At 39.7% G+C, this 14738-nt stretch overlaps 1 protein-coding gene across 1 annotated transcript; it reads left to right on the top strand.

The window, feature by feature from the left end:
• Positions 1-1894: 1894 nt before the first annotated feature.
• LOC310730033 (nitric oxide synthase, inducible-like) lies at positions 1895-14294 on the top strand. Its single transcript, XM_083548774.1, has 22 exons — positions 1895-1962; positions 2040-2131; positions 3771-3912; positions 3997-4136; positions 5929-6103; positions 6194-6295; positions 6389-6583; positions 6743-6828; positions 6941-7085; positions 7180-7284; positions 8549-8598; positions 8678-8852; positions 8936-9056; positions 9155-9233; positions 10433-10626; positions 10716-10882; positions 11360-11570; positions 11697-11784; positions 11865-11986; positions 12097-12245; positions 12384-12578; positions 13488-14294. Exons 2-22 carry the CDS (start codon positions 2076-2078, stop codon positions 13524-13526), a joined length of 2736 nt encoding a protein of 911 aa, XP_083404900.1. The 5' UTR covers positions 1895-1962; positions 2040-2075; the 3' UTR covers positions 13527-14294.
• The last annotated feature ends 444 nt before the right edge of the window (positions 14295-14738 follow it).

Here is a 14738-nt window from a genome sequence, read left to right as displayed (position 1 = left end):
CCCCTCTGGTAGAGCAGGAGACATTCAGAATCAAGGTGTTGCTATTGTCCAGTCACCCTGAATACAATGTGGCAGGACCTTAAGACATTCAAGGTGTTCAGTAGAGTTAAAATGTAAATATAAATAATAATACAAAACCTGCCACATTGTTCCATTTCCTTTAAATTATTATTATAATTTGAATAATTGTGTTAGGGAATAATGCGAATATTTTAAATAACATACCATTCAATGTAGCTCTCAGCCCCTTTCCCACCTCTCCCCATGCGCTTGACATCTCAAGAGCTTGGCATTTCTTTTCGGTCCCTTCTGCCCCAATCTCAAGCAGGTGCAGCATATAAAAGGAGCTGAAAAAAACACAATATGCTCACAGCGCTGCACACCGATGGTCAGCTGGCGTCTAAAATATAAGGTGAAACAAAGGTTGCATTATAAATTTGTTCAACTCCTCCGGCTGATTATAGTCACCAGAAGAAGAGGAACAGAAGACGACGATAAAGAAGACGAAGAAGGTATTATTATCAATTATAAAAAAATTATAATAATATTAAAAGTTAGACATTTTGAATTTAGTTATTACACTTTTTCTCACTGCTGTATGATAGACACTGCAGGGCAAAATTATGGGAAAGAAACTTAAAAGAAAGGAGCTCCAACAACCTCAACCTAATAAGGTCAGAAAGCTGCGGTAGATTTTTGCACATGTGACAATTGAACAATTAAATTGACACAAATTTAATTGAAAATATGTCAAAAATAATGCAACTTATGAACAGGATATAAATGTTATTAGCAGGCAAACAGGAGCCCTGTAGAGCTCCATGTACACAATCTGCAAACCGGCTCCCGATACAAAGACACGCTTTATCACAGAGCCGTCAAGGTGAGTCCGAATCTATCTAGAGCTTTAAAATATAAATAAATGTCTGTTTGAGACACCGTAAGATCGGTATGTGTTTTCTGCACCTCCCATTCCACATTTACTCTTCATTTGCTGTTATAATAACCCCTACTCTTCTGGGAAGATGTTTTAGATTTTAAAGTGTGCTTGTACAGATTTGTGTGAGATTCGTTCGGCCACAAGGGTGTTAGTAAAGTCAGGTGCTGATGGAGGTGGGAAGGTGATGAGGCCTGGGGGTGCAGTCAGCATTCACATTCATCATGTTTAATAGTGTTGAGTTCAGATCTCTATAGCAGGAGATCCTCCACTCCAATCTATGTAAAGCAGATCTTCATGGAGCTGGCTTTTTGATTTTTAACAACCCAAAGGTTCACTGCTTGAGCTGAAGTTTTGCATAAGTTAAATGATTATTCTATACTATTTTGGCATGCTTTAAGCTGTTTATATCGTAGCATGCATTCTAAACACCTCAATCAATTCTAACTTTTGCCATTCTCCTGATCTGTGAGCGTTGTGTTTGAAATTCCAGGGTCTGTGCTGCAAGCCGAAAGTGTGCGAGGGCTCCATATTGAATCCGAAGTCTCTAACTCGCCCTCCTCCCGCTTCCCCTCCTTCAACCAATAAACTCATTGCACAGGCAATCGACTTCATTAACGAGTACCACAAATCCTTTAAAAGGTAAGCATTATCAGTTCGTATATTTACATCTATGCTTTGTTTAACATTGCTGCCAAGCTGAGGATGTTCTGCCTGATTGTTTTATTTTCAATCACACAACTCTGGGAGAAAATTGGCCATTAGATTACATTTAATAGCTGCTCGGATCATTTATATATTGAAAGCATGATCTGGGCGACAAGCCTAACTGCAGCTTGTTTGTATTCATCATTTAACCCAGCTCTAAAATAGACGAGCATTTGGCCCGGGTTAATGAGGTTGCTCAAGAGATTGATGTCACCGGATCTTATCAGCTCACTACTGAAGAGCTGGCGTTTGGAGCCAGGCAGGCTTGGAGGAATGCGCCCAGGTGCATTGGCAGGATCCAATGGTCCAATTTGCAGGTCTGACACTTTTGAAGCTCCTACTGAACATTCAGGCTGATGGCCATTTTCTTATGAGAAAATTTGCTTCACTCCAGGTGTTTGATGCACGGGAATGCAGAACAGCAAAGGACATGTTCCAGTTTCTGTGTGCTCATCTTCAATTTGCTTCTAATGGAGGAAGCCTAAGGTATGCAGGTTACGGTGATATTATTATTAGTGTTTTTATATATATATATATATATATATATATATATATATATATATATATATATATATATATATATATATATATATATATATATAAAAATATATATATATATAATAGCTACAAATAAACCTCAACATCTTAAGGTTGAGGTCAGAGCTCTATAGAAGGCCACTGAAGAACTTCCACCCCACCCCATTGGCACTACATCTTCAAAAAGCTGACTTTTTTTTAAAAAGGCCATTGTCATGCTGGAACAGGTTTGGGTCTTCTAGCTCAAGTGAAGGGAAAATGTCATGCTACTGCATCCAAAAGCATCTATACAACTGTGTGCCCCCATCTTTATAGTAACAGTTTGGGAAGGTATGGCTAAAAAAGTCAGGTGTCCCAATATTTTTTTTAATTAAGTGTATGTTCTGGATCATAAGCAGATCCTTTCCTTCTCCACACATTGTTTGAGCTTAATATCTGTTCCAAAACTTTGTGACTTTCTATCTGGCCTTCTGATTACAAATGCTGATGGGTATGGCCTTGTGGTATGGCCTTTATATTTCTGCTCTCAAACTTAACAATGGATTGTGATACCTTCACCCCTGATTGGTGGATATTGTCGGTGATGTCACTGATGTTGCTTTTGGTAATTTTTTTTACATTTCTTACAGTGTTTCTAGGCAGACATGTTCAGTGATGGTCTGTTAGTACACCAGCAGTTTTTGTCTTGTTGAGGACATTCCATTCCATGTTATATAGGATATTCCCAATGTTTTCGCTATGTCTCTGATTAGCTTTCCTTCTTTTTCAGCTGCATGTTGTACAGCCCTCTGGTTTTCATGTGGGTTTATCCAGCATTGGTTTATCCAACATTTGCAGTCTTTACAAGTCAAAACCAGAGCTCAAATCAATTGCTGAAACAATCAATCTAACAGGAAAAAAACAGGGCACTTAACACTTAAACACCTGTTACATACAGGTTTATTTGCTTAGCTTCCACCATGATTCCCACTGCTGTTGTTGCTCTTCTTTCTTTTTCAGCAAATTCCAAATGATTGCCAATGCCAATTTGTTTCATTGCCAATTTTCCATCTTCACTCAGCTTTAAAATGACTTTTCTACCATAGATTGTTCTCTGGGTTTCACAATGAGCTTAGGCCTTAAATCATTCAAATATTAAATGTTGAAAATATCAGTCAAATCAGTCACATGATCCAAAATCCTGAGAGATCATCTCATACTAAACTTTTAATGTCAATCCCAAACCTTTTTGCTGTAGCAAAACTTTACATTTAACGCATTTGGCAGATGATCTCATCCAGATGGACTTATATATCTTATTTATACTAATAAGCAGTTAAGGCTTAAGGGCCTTGCTCAAGGGTCCAACAGTGGCATCTTAGAACGCTTCCAATCAGAAGTCCAACATCTTAACCAGAGAGCTACCATTTCCCGATAACCAAAGAATGGGTCTTGGCATTTTAATACTTTCAGAAGAGACTGTATGTTATTTTTGGCTATACAAGTCTCTGTGAGTGAAAAAAAAAAGAAAGCCTCATTATACTCTCTGACCAATCAGATTTGAGAATGAACCCATGCTGTGTATACAGAAACTGTTATTATTTTACAGGTCAGCTATAACCGTGTTTCCTCAAAGAACAGACAGACAGCATGATTTCCGAGTTTGGAACAGTCAACTCATTCGATACGCTGGCTATCCGATAGAGGACGGACGAATTATAGGAGACCCCGCTAACGTTGAATTCACCGAGGTATCCACAAGTCACACACTAAACTCTTTTCGATCTGAGTTCAATTACTGCTTGTTAAATAAAAAAAAAACTGCCTTTTAACAGATTTGTGTCCAACTTGGATGGACACCAAAGTACGGGCCCTTTGATGTTCTGCCACTGCTCCTGCAGGCCAACGGAGAAGATCCTGAGCTGTACGAAATTCCAGCAGAGTTGATACTGGAGGTTCAAATAGAGCATCCAAGGTAAGCAATTAACACCTTATAAACCTTTCATGGTTTCCATAATAGCTCTAACTTGCTTCTAAACAAGAGGATTTGGGGTTTATTAGATTGGTTTAATATTATGTTAGTATTTTAAATGTGAAAGACCAAGCCAGGATTTTTTAACAAAGCCTGCAGTACCGTGCATAATAGATATAAATATAATTTAAAAAAGCACCACGATTCTACATTGTTGTGCTGAAGGTTTCTTGCGTTGCTTGCTTTAATCTTAATGTTGGAAATCCAAGTAAATCCAGGCTCTGAAAACACAAGCGTTCCCAGTCATTCTTGTGCTTCTGAAGAGCCTGCTGTAGCAGAAACGTTAAATCAACAAATCCTTCAAACATAAAGATCAGGGATAAGTGGAACATGCCATTTTTGCGCTTAATTAAACCACCCAATTGCCCCATTCATTCATGAGAACATAACAAAATGACCCTAATACCATGTTAGCTTTCTTGGGAACCAGTGAAGTGCTGAGTGCTGGAGCCTACAAGACTCAACTATCAACAATAACAGAGTGTGACCAAAATGCTTCTAGTAAATTCCATCCAGTCGATAGCCATCTTAGTAACGTTCTTGGACATTCCTTTGCTGTCAGACAAGACCTACAAAGCTTTGCATAATTATTCCCCCTGTTTGAACGACATATTTTGTAGTGTTGCTTCTAGGAACTGAAATGGACTTTCTTGGGAATACATCGATCAGCATAACATTGTGACCACCTGCCGAATATTGGTCTTCTTTGCTGCCAAAACAGTCGTGACCCGTGGATCATTAACATAATTAACTTCTTCAGCAATTTGAGCTACGGGAGCTCGTCTGTTAGCTCGGACCACACGGACCAGCCTTCGCTCCCCACATGCATCAAATTTTACCACTGTTCCTTACTTGGAGCACTTTTGATAGATTCTAAGTCTCTATTTGGGGGGAGTGGTGGCTCCAGCGGTTAAGGCGCTGGGTTGCCGATCGGAAGGTCTGGGGTTCGAGCCCCGGTATCGCCAAGCTGCCACTCTTGGGCCCTTGAGCAAGGCCCTTAACCCTCTATGCTCCGGGGGTCTCTTACAAGGGAAATATCAAGGTCCGTGACGTCGGAGTGACGTGGGGCCGCCTTCCCGTGGGCTCACCACCTGCAGGAGGGACCGTAAGGGACGGTGCTGTGAGGATTGGGCAGCAGTCGAAGGCGGGGGTCTGCTTAGACTGCTGCCCCCGCGACCCGAATTACGGATAAGCGGGAGAAAATGAATGAATGAATGAATGAAAGTCTCTATTTGTTCTTATAATTTCCTCCACTCTTCTGGGAAGATGTTCCACAAAATATTGGAGTGTGCTTAAAGATATGTGTTCATCAGCCACAAGAGTGTTACGAAAGGCAGGTACTGATGTAGGTGAGGAGACCTGGGGTGCAGTCAGCGTTCACATTCTTCTTAAAGGTGTTCAGTAGGGATGAGATCAGAGATCTATAGCAGGCCACTCAAGATCTTTCTCTTCAAAGCATGTAAAGCAGATCTTCAAGAAGCTCACTTTGTGCACACGGGCATCACCATGCTGGAACAGGTTTGGGCTTCCAAGTTCAATTAAATGACAAATGTAATGGCAGTACATCCAAAGACATCCTATACAATTTTGTGCCTTCATATTTTGTGGTCACAATTTGGGGAAGAACCACATATGGTTAAAAAAGTCAGGTGTCCAAATACTTTTGCTCTTATAGTGTATGAAATTTTATATACTTTAGATGTTCAACACTGATTGATGCCTTCTCTTCATCCAGGTATGAATGGTTTAAAGACTTGAACCTGAGATGGTACGCTGTACCTGCAGTGTCCAACATGTTGCTGGAGATCGGGGGTCTTGAGTTCACAGCATGCCCCTTTAATGGCTGGTACATGGGCACTGAGATTGGTGTGAGGGACTTCTGCGATTCTCAGCGCTACAACATGCTGGAGGTGAACCCAGTTCACTTAAAATGGGACGATACAGAAGTTTAGATAAGGATTAAACTAAAATCTGTTTGTAATGCTTTTTTCCTTCTACAGAAAGTTGGACGCTGTATGGGTTTAGATACACACAAGCTGTCATCACTGTGGAAGGATGAGGCTCTGGTTGCCGTCAATGTTGCTGTGATTCACAGTTTTCAGGTACAAAGCTCTTGACCATTATGTACACAAAAGAAAGCCTTTTTTTATAATGTGTAAGAGATGTACTAAGTTCCTCCCTGTCTTGTGTTGCAGAAAAACAAGGTGACAATCACAGACCACCATTCTTCCACCGAGTCCTTCATGAAGCACATGGAGACTGAATTACGTCTTCGTGGTGGTTGTCCTGCTGACTGGATCTGGCTGGTGCCTCCCATGTCTGGTTCTCTGACCCCTGTGTTCCACCAGGAGATGATCAGCTACATCCAGTCCCCCTTCTACTACTACCAGGTACAAAGATGAACGTCATTATTTAAGAAAACATGTGGGTTAACATTATAACAAACAACAGACACATCGATTTTCTGCAAATTTCAACAATCTTCTTTAATCCTCTTCATAAAGTTCACAGGTCTTGTGATGGTCATTATCTTTTTTTTTCCTTTAAAGCCTGATCCTTGGTTAACGCATGTATGGAAGGATGAAAAGAAACAACTGAACAAGCAAAGAAAATTAAGCTTTAAAGGTCTGATAAGGTGAATGCTCTTCATCCACCATATCCATGTCCACATGCCAATATATAAAGTCATCAGTTATTCGCTTTAATTGAATGTTTGCAAGTCATTATTGTGCATTCTCTCGGTCCAGGGCAGCGGTTTTCTCTCAAATACTGATGAAATCTGTGTTAGTAAAGAGAGTCCCCTGCACCATCCTCTACGCTACAGAAACAGGAAGATCACAGACCTTTGCCAAAAAGCTCAAATCAATGCTCAGTTGTGCGTTTAACCCCAGGGTAAAAGATTCATACCTTCAAAGGACGGATATGAAAATGGCCTGTAGACATGATGTGGTGTGGACATTTCTTTTCTTGTATGTTTGGGTTATAGCTACTCTGCATGGAGGACTATAATTTCCTGGACCTTGAGAAAGAGTGTCTCGTAATGGTGGTGGCCAGCACATTCGGTAATGGGGACTCCCCAGGAAATGGACAGGTATGGACTCCGGATAAACGCTGGTGAGAACATCTGAATATCTTCATGTCCATGTATGTATGAACATGCCATGACCTATGAGAAAATCACATGACCCATGAGGCTTGCGTCCTTGAATACAGGTAGTCCCCGAGTTACAATGGTTTGACATGATTTTTCGATCTTACGATGGCGATATGAAAACATAAAAAAAAAATTACAATTTTCACGCCACGTTTTAATCTTCATACTACATGTTGGAATGCTGCAAGGATGTATGTACGCATCTTCCTCCTTTTTTTTGTGTGTTTTTGGTTTTCCAAAGTCCAATTTAGCTCTTTTCTCTCTCCTTTTTCCTGTGTCAGTGCGTTCGGCTTTGCCCTTCACTCGCAAACTGCCGCTTGTCCACAAGCCTACGGCCACAAGCTTATATACTGTAAAGTTTATACATTACGGTACTGTACATTTTTTTTTGTGCTAAATTATGTACTGTATTTTTTAAATTACAGGGGACGACCTGAAAACTGTTTAACCAGAAATGTTTTAAAAGATGGTCACTGCACTGTAGGTACCAAACTGGGGCCCATCATAGCATTGAAAAAAGTTGCACTGGGGCACCCAGGTCAGGGCAGAACAGACCTCTCAGAATACAACATCATTTAATAGTACCCATGAGGGGCCTGTCCATTGATAATAATGATAATGTCCATCACTCTTGACATTGGACCAGATGTATCAGCTGTTAGTGTAAAGATTGGATGATCATCCCAAATGCTGCAGCTTACACACTGGCAACTTAAAAAAACACCCTGTTGGTGTTGTATAAATGTACATAAAATGTCTAATTATTAAACCAAAGATGAGACGATTCCACAACTTTGCAGTTGATAGGAATCCTGAAGCACTCACCATAGTTTGGTCAGAGTTTGACCAAAGTTGCAAAGCATATGGCTCTATATTTCCCACATACATATCCCAGAGATGTTAGGAAGCTGGGGTCAGAGCTCAGGGTCAGCCATGATACAGCATCCCTAGAGCACAGAGGGTAAAAGGCCTTGCTCAAGAGCCCTAAGAGTAGTAGTTTGGAAATAATTGGGCTTGAACCCCTAACCTTCTGATCGGTAATCCAGCTTTAACTACTGAGCTTCAAAGTAGATCACAAAAATATCATGCTCATGTGCTCGAGAAGGTATTCAGATGATTCTCATTGAGCATCTTATTTTATTATGACTTTCAATACCACATATACAATGTATATTTACATTTTTTCCCCCTTCTTTTGAAGATGTTCAAGAATCACCTTTTCAGCACAAAAAAACTCAAAAACAAATTCCGGTTTGTATTCTCTGACACTTGTTAAAAGGATTTTCCCCCCATGATCTGGATGGTGATTTAATCTCATTCTATTACACAGGTACAGTGTTTTTGGCCTTGGATCCCGCATGTACCCGCAGTTTTGCGCGTTTGCCCATGCTGTGGATGAAAAGCTTGCGGAATTGGGCGCCAAACGAGTGACTTCAATAGGAGAAGGAGATGAGCTTAACGGGCAGGAAGAGGCCTTCTCCATCTGGGCTTGCACCATGTTCAAGGTTCAATAGTCACCTTAAATAAACAGGAAATCACATTAACTACTAATTGATTGTGGTTCATAAAAATCGTGGTACTTTTGTAGGCTGCATGTGAGGAGTTTGGGATTGAGAGTCCTGTCTTATGGGCAGAGCATCTAAAAGACAGCTGGGACCCACTAAGACACCGGGTGCAGCCTGACAGCAGCTCCTTTGAACGCATAAGAGGTATCATGTATCATTTCTAAAAGTTCTTACTGGTGGTTACAGTAGGAAAAAATATTATTCTAAAGTTTAAGATGTCTGTTTGTTGCCTTTTTGCCCAGCTCTTTCTGCACTCCACTCTAAGACGGTGTTCAACATGAAGCTAAAGAAAAGAAAGAATCTACAAAGTTCACGATCAAGGTTGACTCAGCAAACTTAGACCCCTCCAACTGCAGTAAAAGGCTATGGAGGTCCTAAGATGCATTATAATATATTTTTCTTTCTTGCTCTCTCGTGATCACGACTTAATGTTCTGGTGATCTTGAAATAACAAAAGTAGTTTTCTCGTTTTTAAGTGAATTTGCTTGTGATCTCAACATAACAAGGTTTTCTCGTGATCACAACTTAATTTTTTCCTGATCTAGACATAACAAGAGTTGTTTTCTAGTTATCACAACTTCATTTTCTTCTGATCTAGACACAACAAAAGGTTTTCTTGTTATCGTGACTTTCTCATAATCTTAACCTTAAAAAAAAGTTCTTTACTCATTATTTACATCGACATTCACATTTAGCAGATGCCCTTGTCAAATTTTTCATGATCTAGACATAACAAGAGTTGTTGTCTCGTGATCTCGAAATAATGATTCGTTTTCTCGTGATCTCAATATAACAAAAATGTTTTTTTTTTTTCCGTGATCTAGACATAAAAATTTTTTTTTTCATTAGCACAACTTCATTTTCTTGTGATCTAGACATAACAAAAGTGGTTTTCTCGTTATCGTAACTTTCTCAATATCTTAAACAAAAAAAAGTTGTTTACTCATTATTTACATCGACATTCACATTTAGCAGACGCCCTTGTCCGGAGCGACGTAGAAAAGTGACATAAAACATTTGTTTTCTTGTATCACAACTTTATTTTTTTTCTGATCTGGACATAACACGAGTTGTTGTCTCGTGATCTCGAAATAACAATTTGTTTTCTCGTGATCTCGACATAACAAAAGTTGCTTTGTTCGTGATCCAGATATAAAAGGAGTAGTTTTTTTCAATAGGCAGCTTTATGTTCTTGTGATATCGACATAAAAGTTGTTTTCTTGAGATCACAAATTAATATTTTCGTGCTCTTGGCTTAACAAGCATTGTTTTCTCGTGATTGCAAAACTTGAGAAGAAGGCAGTCATGTCTGCAACTTTATCATCGAAGACAATACACAGCGACCCTGAGTCATGATCACGAGATAACGACTTGTCAAATTACTGAAAATTCAGTTGTGATCACAAAAAAACAAGAAAGAAAAAAATATTATAATGCATGGCCTCTTAGGACTCCACAAAATGGTGCATCAATTTGAACGTATTTTTTCTTATGCGTTGTCAATGTGCCATTGTTTTCAGCTGCTGTACTTTACTGGTTGAACTGGAAGTTGGAGATAACAAAAAAGAGGCTTTGAACTATGCTCCAGGTGACCATGTAGGTGTTTTTCCTGGGAATTCCCCTGAACTGGTGAGGGGGATTCTGAAGCGTCTCCCTAATGCCCCTCCCACCAATCAGAGCATCCAACTTGAATACCTACCTGAGACCTGCTCTGGTAATGGTCACTATTAATCTAAATTACATTACCAACTTATTATTGATTACGAAATTCTCCTGTATGATTTCTCCTTTCTTGTTCGGCAGCAAGCGCAAAATGGCAAACAGATTCACGAATCCCAGCATGCCCTTTCGCCAAGGCTTTTACATACCTCTTGGACATTACCACCCCACCTTCTCAAAGCTTTTTGCACAAGCTCTCACTAATGGCTAAACAGGAGGAGGACCGGCAACGCCTGATGACTCTTGCAAGGGTAACTTAAACCCTGAAACGCTCCCAATGAAATAATCTTTAAAACTAAATCTACAGCAGTTTAAGTTGTTCAGAGGAAACTAAGTTTTTCCTCAAAATGTTACAAAGTTGGAGGCACACAGTGATATTGAATGTTTTTGGATGTGGTAGCATGAAATTTTCCCTTCATTGGAACTTGGAGAGCAAAACCTGATTCAGCATGACAATGCCCCATGTTTTAAAACGGTTGGAGTAGAAGATCTAGAGTGGTCTTCACACACATCTCCACAAGCACACTACAAAGTCTAGTGGAGATTCTGAAACTGATAAAGCTAACAATTTGGAAAACAGTTGACCTGTCAAAGTATGCATTAATTGCAGGGTTTGACAATTAATTTTCTCAACTTGATATCACTTTTTTTTTTTTTTAAAGACAAATGAGAGTCCTTGAAGAAAAGTAACTTTTTTTTGCATTATTTTTACTTGCACCTTTCTGCAGGACTTCAAGTGCTACTCAGAATGGAAAGCATTTAGTACGCCCAATTTCCTGGAGGTTCTCGAAGAGTTTCCTTCCCTGGAGCTTTCTGCAGCCTTCCTCCTCAGCCAGCTACCTCTCCTAAAGCCCCGCCTCTACTCTGTCAGCTCCTCCCCAGACCTCCACCCTCACGAGCTGCACCTCACCGTGTCAGTGGTCAATTACCGTACACAGGGTAAAGGAAGAACAATGCCACAATAAAGAAACCCCTTTCATGGCATCAGTAGTGCATTCTTACATAATTCTGTGGCATGAAAAGCATAAAACTCTGAACTTGTGAAGCTTTTTTTTTTTATTCCAGATGGAAAAGGTCCTCTGCATTATGGTGTCTGCAGCACATGGCTCAACGCTCTCAAAGAGGGCCAACTTGTTCCCTGCTTTATTCACAGGTGCTCAGGCATTTTCCACGCCTTCATTGTGTAAACAGTTATGATGTGTTTTCTAGTGTTTCTTTATTGTTCTTCTATAGATCCAGCAGGTTCCACCTTCCATCAGATCCAAGTTCTCCTACTATGCTGATTGGAGCAGGCAGTGGTATTGCACCTTTCAGGAGTTTCTGGCAACAGCGCTTCCATGACATGAAAACAACCGGTACTGCGCGATCCACATTTAGAGAAGGCAATTGGCTGAAAGAGAATTCAAGTTTATTAGTTAACCATTGTATCAGATGTGTAATAGGGTGTGTACATTTTGTCTGAAAGGCCTGAAGGGCATTCCAATGACGCTGGTGTTTGGATGTCATGCAGTCGACATGGATCATCTTTATAAAGACGAGGCTTTGGACATGAGAGTAAATGGCACGCTGGAGAGCATTATTCCAGCGTACTCTTGCCAGGCTGGGCTCCCCAAGGTATATCTCACTTCTTACCACCAAAAACTAAACCCAATTTTACTAATAACACTTTCAATCTAACTATTCACCTGCACCTGTTTTAAACATGTTCCTTTATTGAGCATTATAATTAATTATACATTTCTTGGGCCCCAGGTGTATGTTCAAGATGTCTTGAAGAAGCAGCTTAGTGAAGAGGTTTGGCAGGTCTTGTACCAGAGCACTGGACATCTTTATGTATGTGGTGGCATGAGCATGGCTCGAGATGTTGCACACACTATACAAGAGATCCTGGGTAATCGTTTGGGCATAACCCTTGTCCAAGCTGGGGAATATCTGGATCAGTTAAAGGTGCAGCAGGACACATCTTCTCTTGGTTATCCACCAGCCTTTTTAAATGTGTTCCATTTCTTGATTTTTAGATTCGATTCAGATTTGGTCACATCAGCTACACTGTATTGTCAAAGGTTTTTGGACATCTGACCATATTATATGTATATGATTTTTGAACATCCAAATTCCACATTTGGTCCACCTGAAGAACCAAACCTTTTCCAGCATGACCATGGTTCTTTAAACAAAGGCAGCTCCAGGAAGATATGCTTTACATGGGTTGGGGTGGACGATTTATTGATGTTTTAATGATTTATAATCACAATCATGATGTCACCCTAATGAGGATGGGTTCCATTTTGAGTCTGGTTCTTCTTAAGGTTTCTTCCTTAAACCATCTAAGGGAGTTTTTCCTTGCTACAGTCACCCCAAGATCTTGCTGGCCTGCTATAGAGTGCTCACTTCCACCTCATTGTACACCTTTGGGATAAACTAGAGCACTGACAGCACTCCAGGCTTCCTCATCTCACCTACATACAGTACTTTACTAAATACCCTTGTGGCTGAATAAATCTCACACACATCTCCATAAGTACACTTCAAATTCTAGTGAAACATCTTCACAGAAGAGTTGAGATCATAAAAGCAACTAAATGTTGAATGGGATGTTTAAAAAGCACAAACTAATCTTGTGGTCCGATGTACACAAACTTCTGTCCATATGGTGTCCTGCTAATATTTAAACTGTCCTGTCTCCTTCTAACTCTTGGCCTTGATGCTATTCATTGTCTCCTACAGAATACGAATGGATGTTCGTTCTTATTACAATGATATTTATTAAATATAACAGCGTCTTTTGTTGCCTTTTTCTTATATTGTTCTAATCCTCCTGTATAAAATGCTAAGTAACATGTGTTCTGTTTTGAGGTTGAGAACAGGTACCATGAGGAAATATTCGGAGACTAACAAGGCTTCAACGTCAGCATTCTGAACCTCGCCCTCTGAAGAACAGGAGCTACGGAATATTTAACAAAATACTGCAATATTAACATACCTGTATTTCCAAACTTGTCTTTAGAGCGGTTGGGGTAAAAAAACGACTTAATGATGTTTAATATATATTTAGTCTTGTCATTTCTCTTCACTGGACCAAGTGCTGATTCTCTCGATTAGCTAAAATGGTAGCGGTAGCTCAGTCTATGAGTGTCTAATCAGAAGGTCATGAGTTTGAATCCCAGCACCACCAAGCTGTCAATTTGGGGCTTTTGAGCTAAATCCTTAACCTGTAACTCCTCAGCTGTATAAATTAGATCATTGTAGGGGCATCAGTCAAAAATACATTAAATGTAAATTGTTTTTATGTTAAGAACTCAGAACATTACTATGATTGCTTTGCTTTTGGATCCAGTTAAATACATTTATTATATTATGACAGCAATGTGGGACGGCATTTTACACCAGAAGGTACTGGGATTTACAGTACCAAACCGTTTGTTTTGTTTGCAATCAAAACTCAAACCCCACTAGTAACTTGACTGAAATTTATGGCATTTCACAGAAATGTTTATCCAGAGTGGCTTGCAATTATTTATACAAATGAGCAAGTTAGGGGCCTTGCTCAAGGGGCCCAGTACAGGCAGCTTGGCTGTGAAGGGGTTTCAACAACCTTCTGACAAAAAGTCTTCCAACTTTTGACCAATAATCAAATACATGCAATGTGAGAAAAGATGTAGCCTAGAGGATATAAACAGAGAACACTGCACAACAGCAGCAGCAGCAAACAAACAAACAAACAAACCTTAGTTTAGCCCTAGTATAGTGACATCTCTCCAAAGGTGGAAATCACATGATGCTGGTTTTTAAAAATCTTCTCACACATACACACAGTAAAATAGATTTTTGTCTGTACTTGTTTATGAATTATTATAATTATTATTATTATTATTATTAGTAGTAGTAGTAGTAGTAGTAGTAGTAGTAGTAGTAGTAGTAATACTAGTACTAGTTGCATAGCAGTTGCAGCTAAAGGAATTCCCACTTCCCAAACCTTTGGTTAGTCTTGCCGTCTTTTCCTATTAATCTTCTTACTGTTTTTCTCCGAAACCTCTGGAAACTGGCATTTGCTTAATTTGACTTAGAATATTCTAGGAAACTATTACTATTATGTATGCAAATGAA

The sequence above is a fragment of the Silurus aristotelis genome (genome assembly GCF_946808225.1).
Source record: "Silurus aristotelis genome assembly, chromosome: 8".
Lineage (NCBI taxonomy): Eukaryota > Metazoa > Chordata > Actinopteri > Siluriformes > Siluridae > Silurus > Silurus aristotelis.
Note: the sequence above shows the minus strand (reverse complement) of the source record. Positions and strands in the feature narration are given on the sequence as shown.

What these genes read in the sequence shown, in the direction of transcription:
- LOC310730033 (XM_083548774.1), top strand. Translation starts at nt 2,076, where the DNA reads ATGTTCCAGTTTCTGTGTGCTCATCTTCAATTTGCTTCTAATGGAGGA. An exon ending in AGCTTTAAAGGTCTGATAAG is followed by an intron (nt 6,829 to 6,940) that starts GTGAATGCTCTT and finishes CTCTCGGTCCAG; the next exon opens with GGCAGCGGTTTTCTCTCAAA. An exon ending in GCCAGGCTGGGCTCCCCAAG is followed by an intron (nt 12,246 to 12,383) that starts GTATATCTCACT and finishes CTTGGGCCCCAG; the next exon opens with GTGTATGTTCAAGATGTCTT.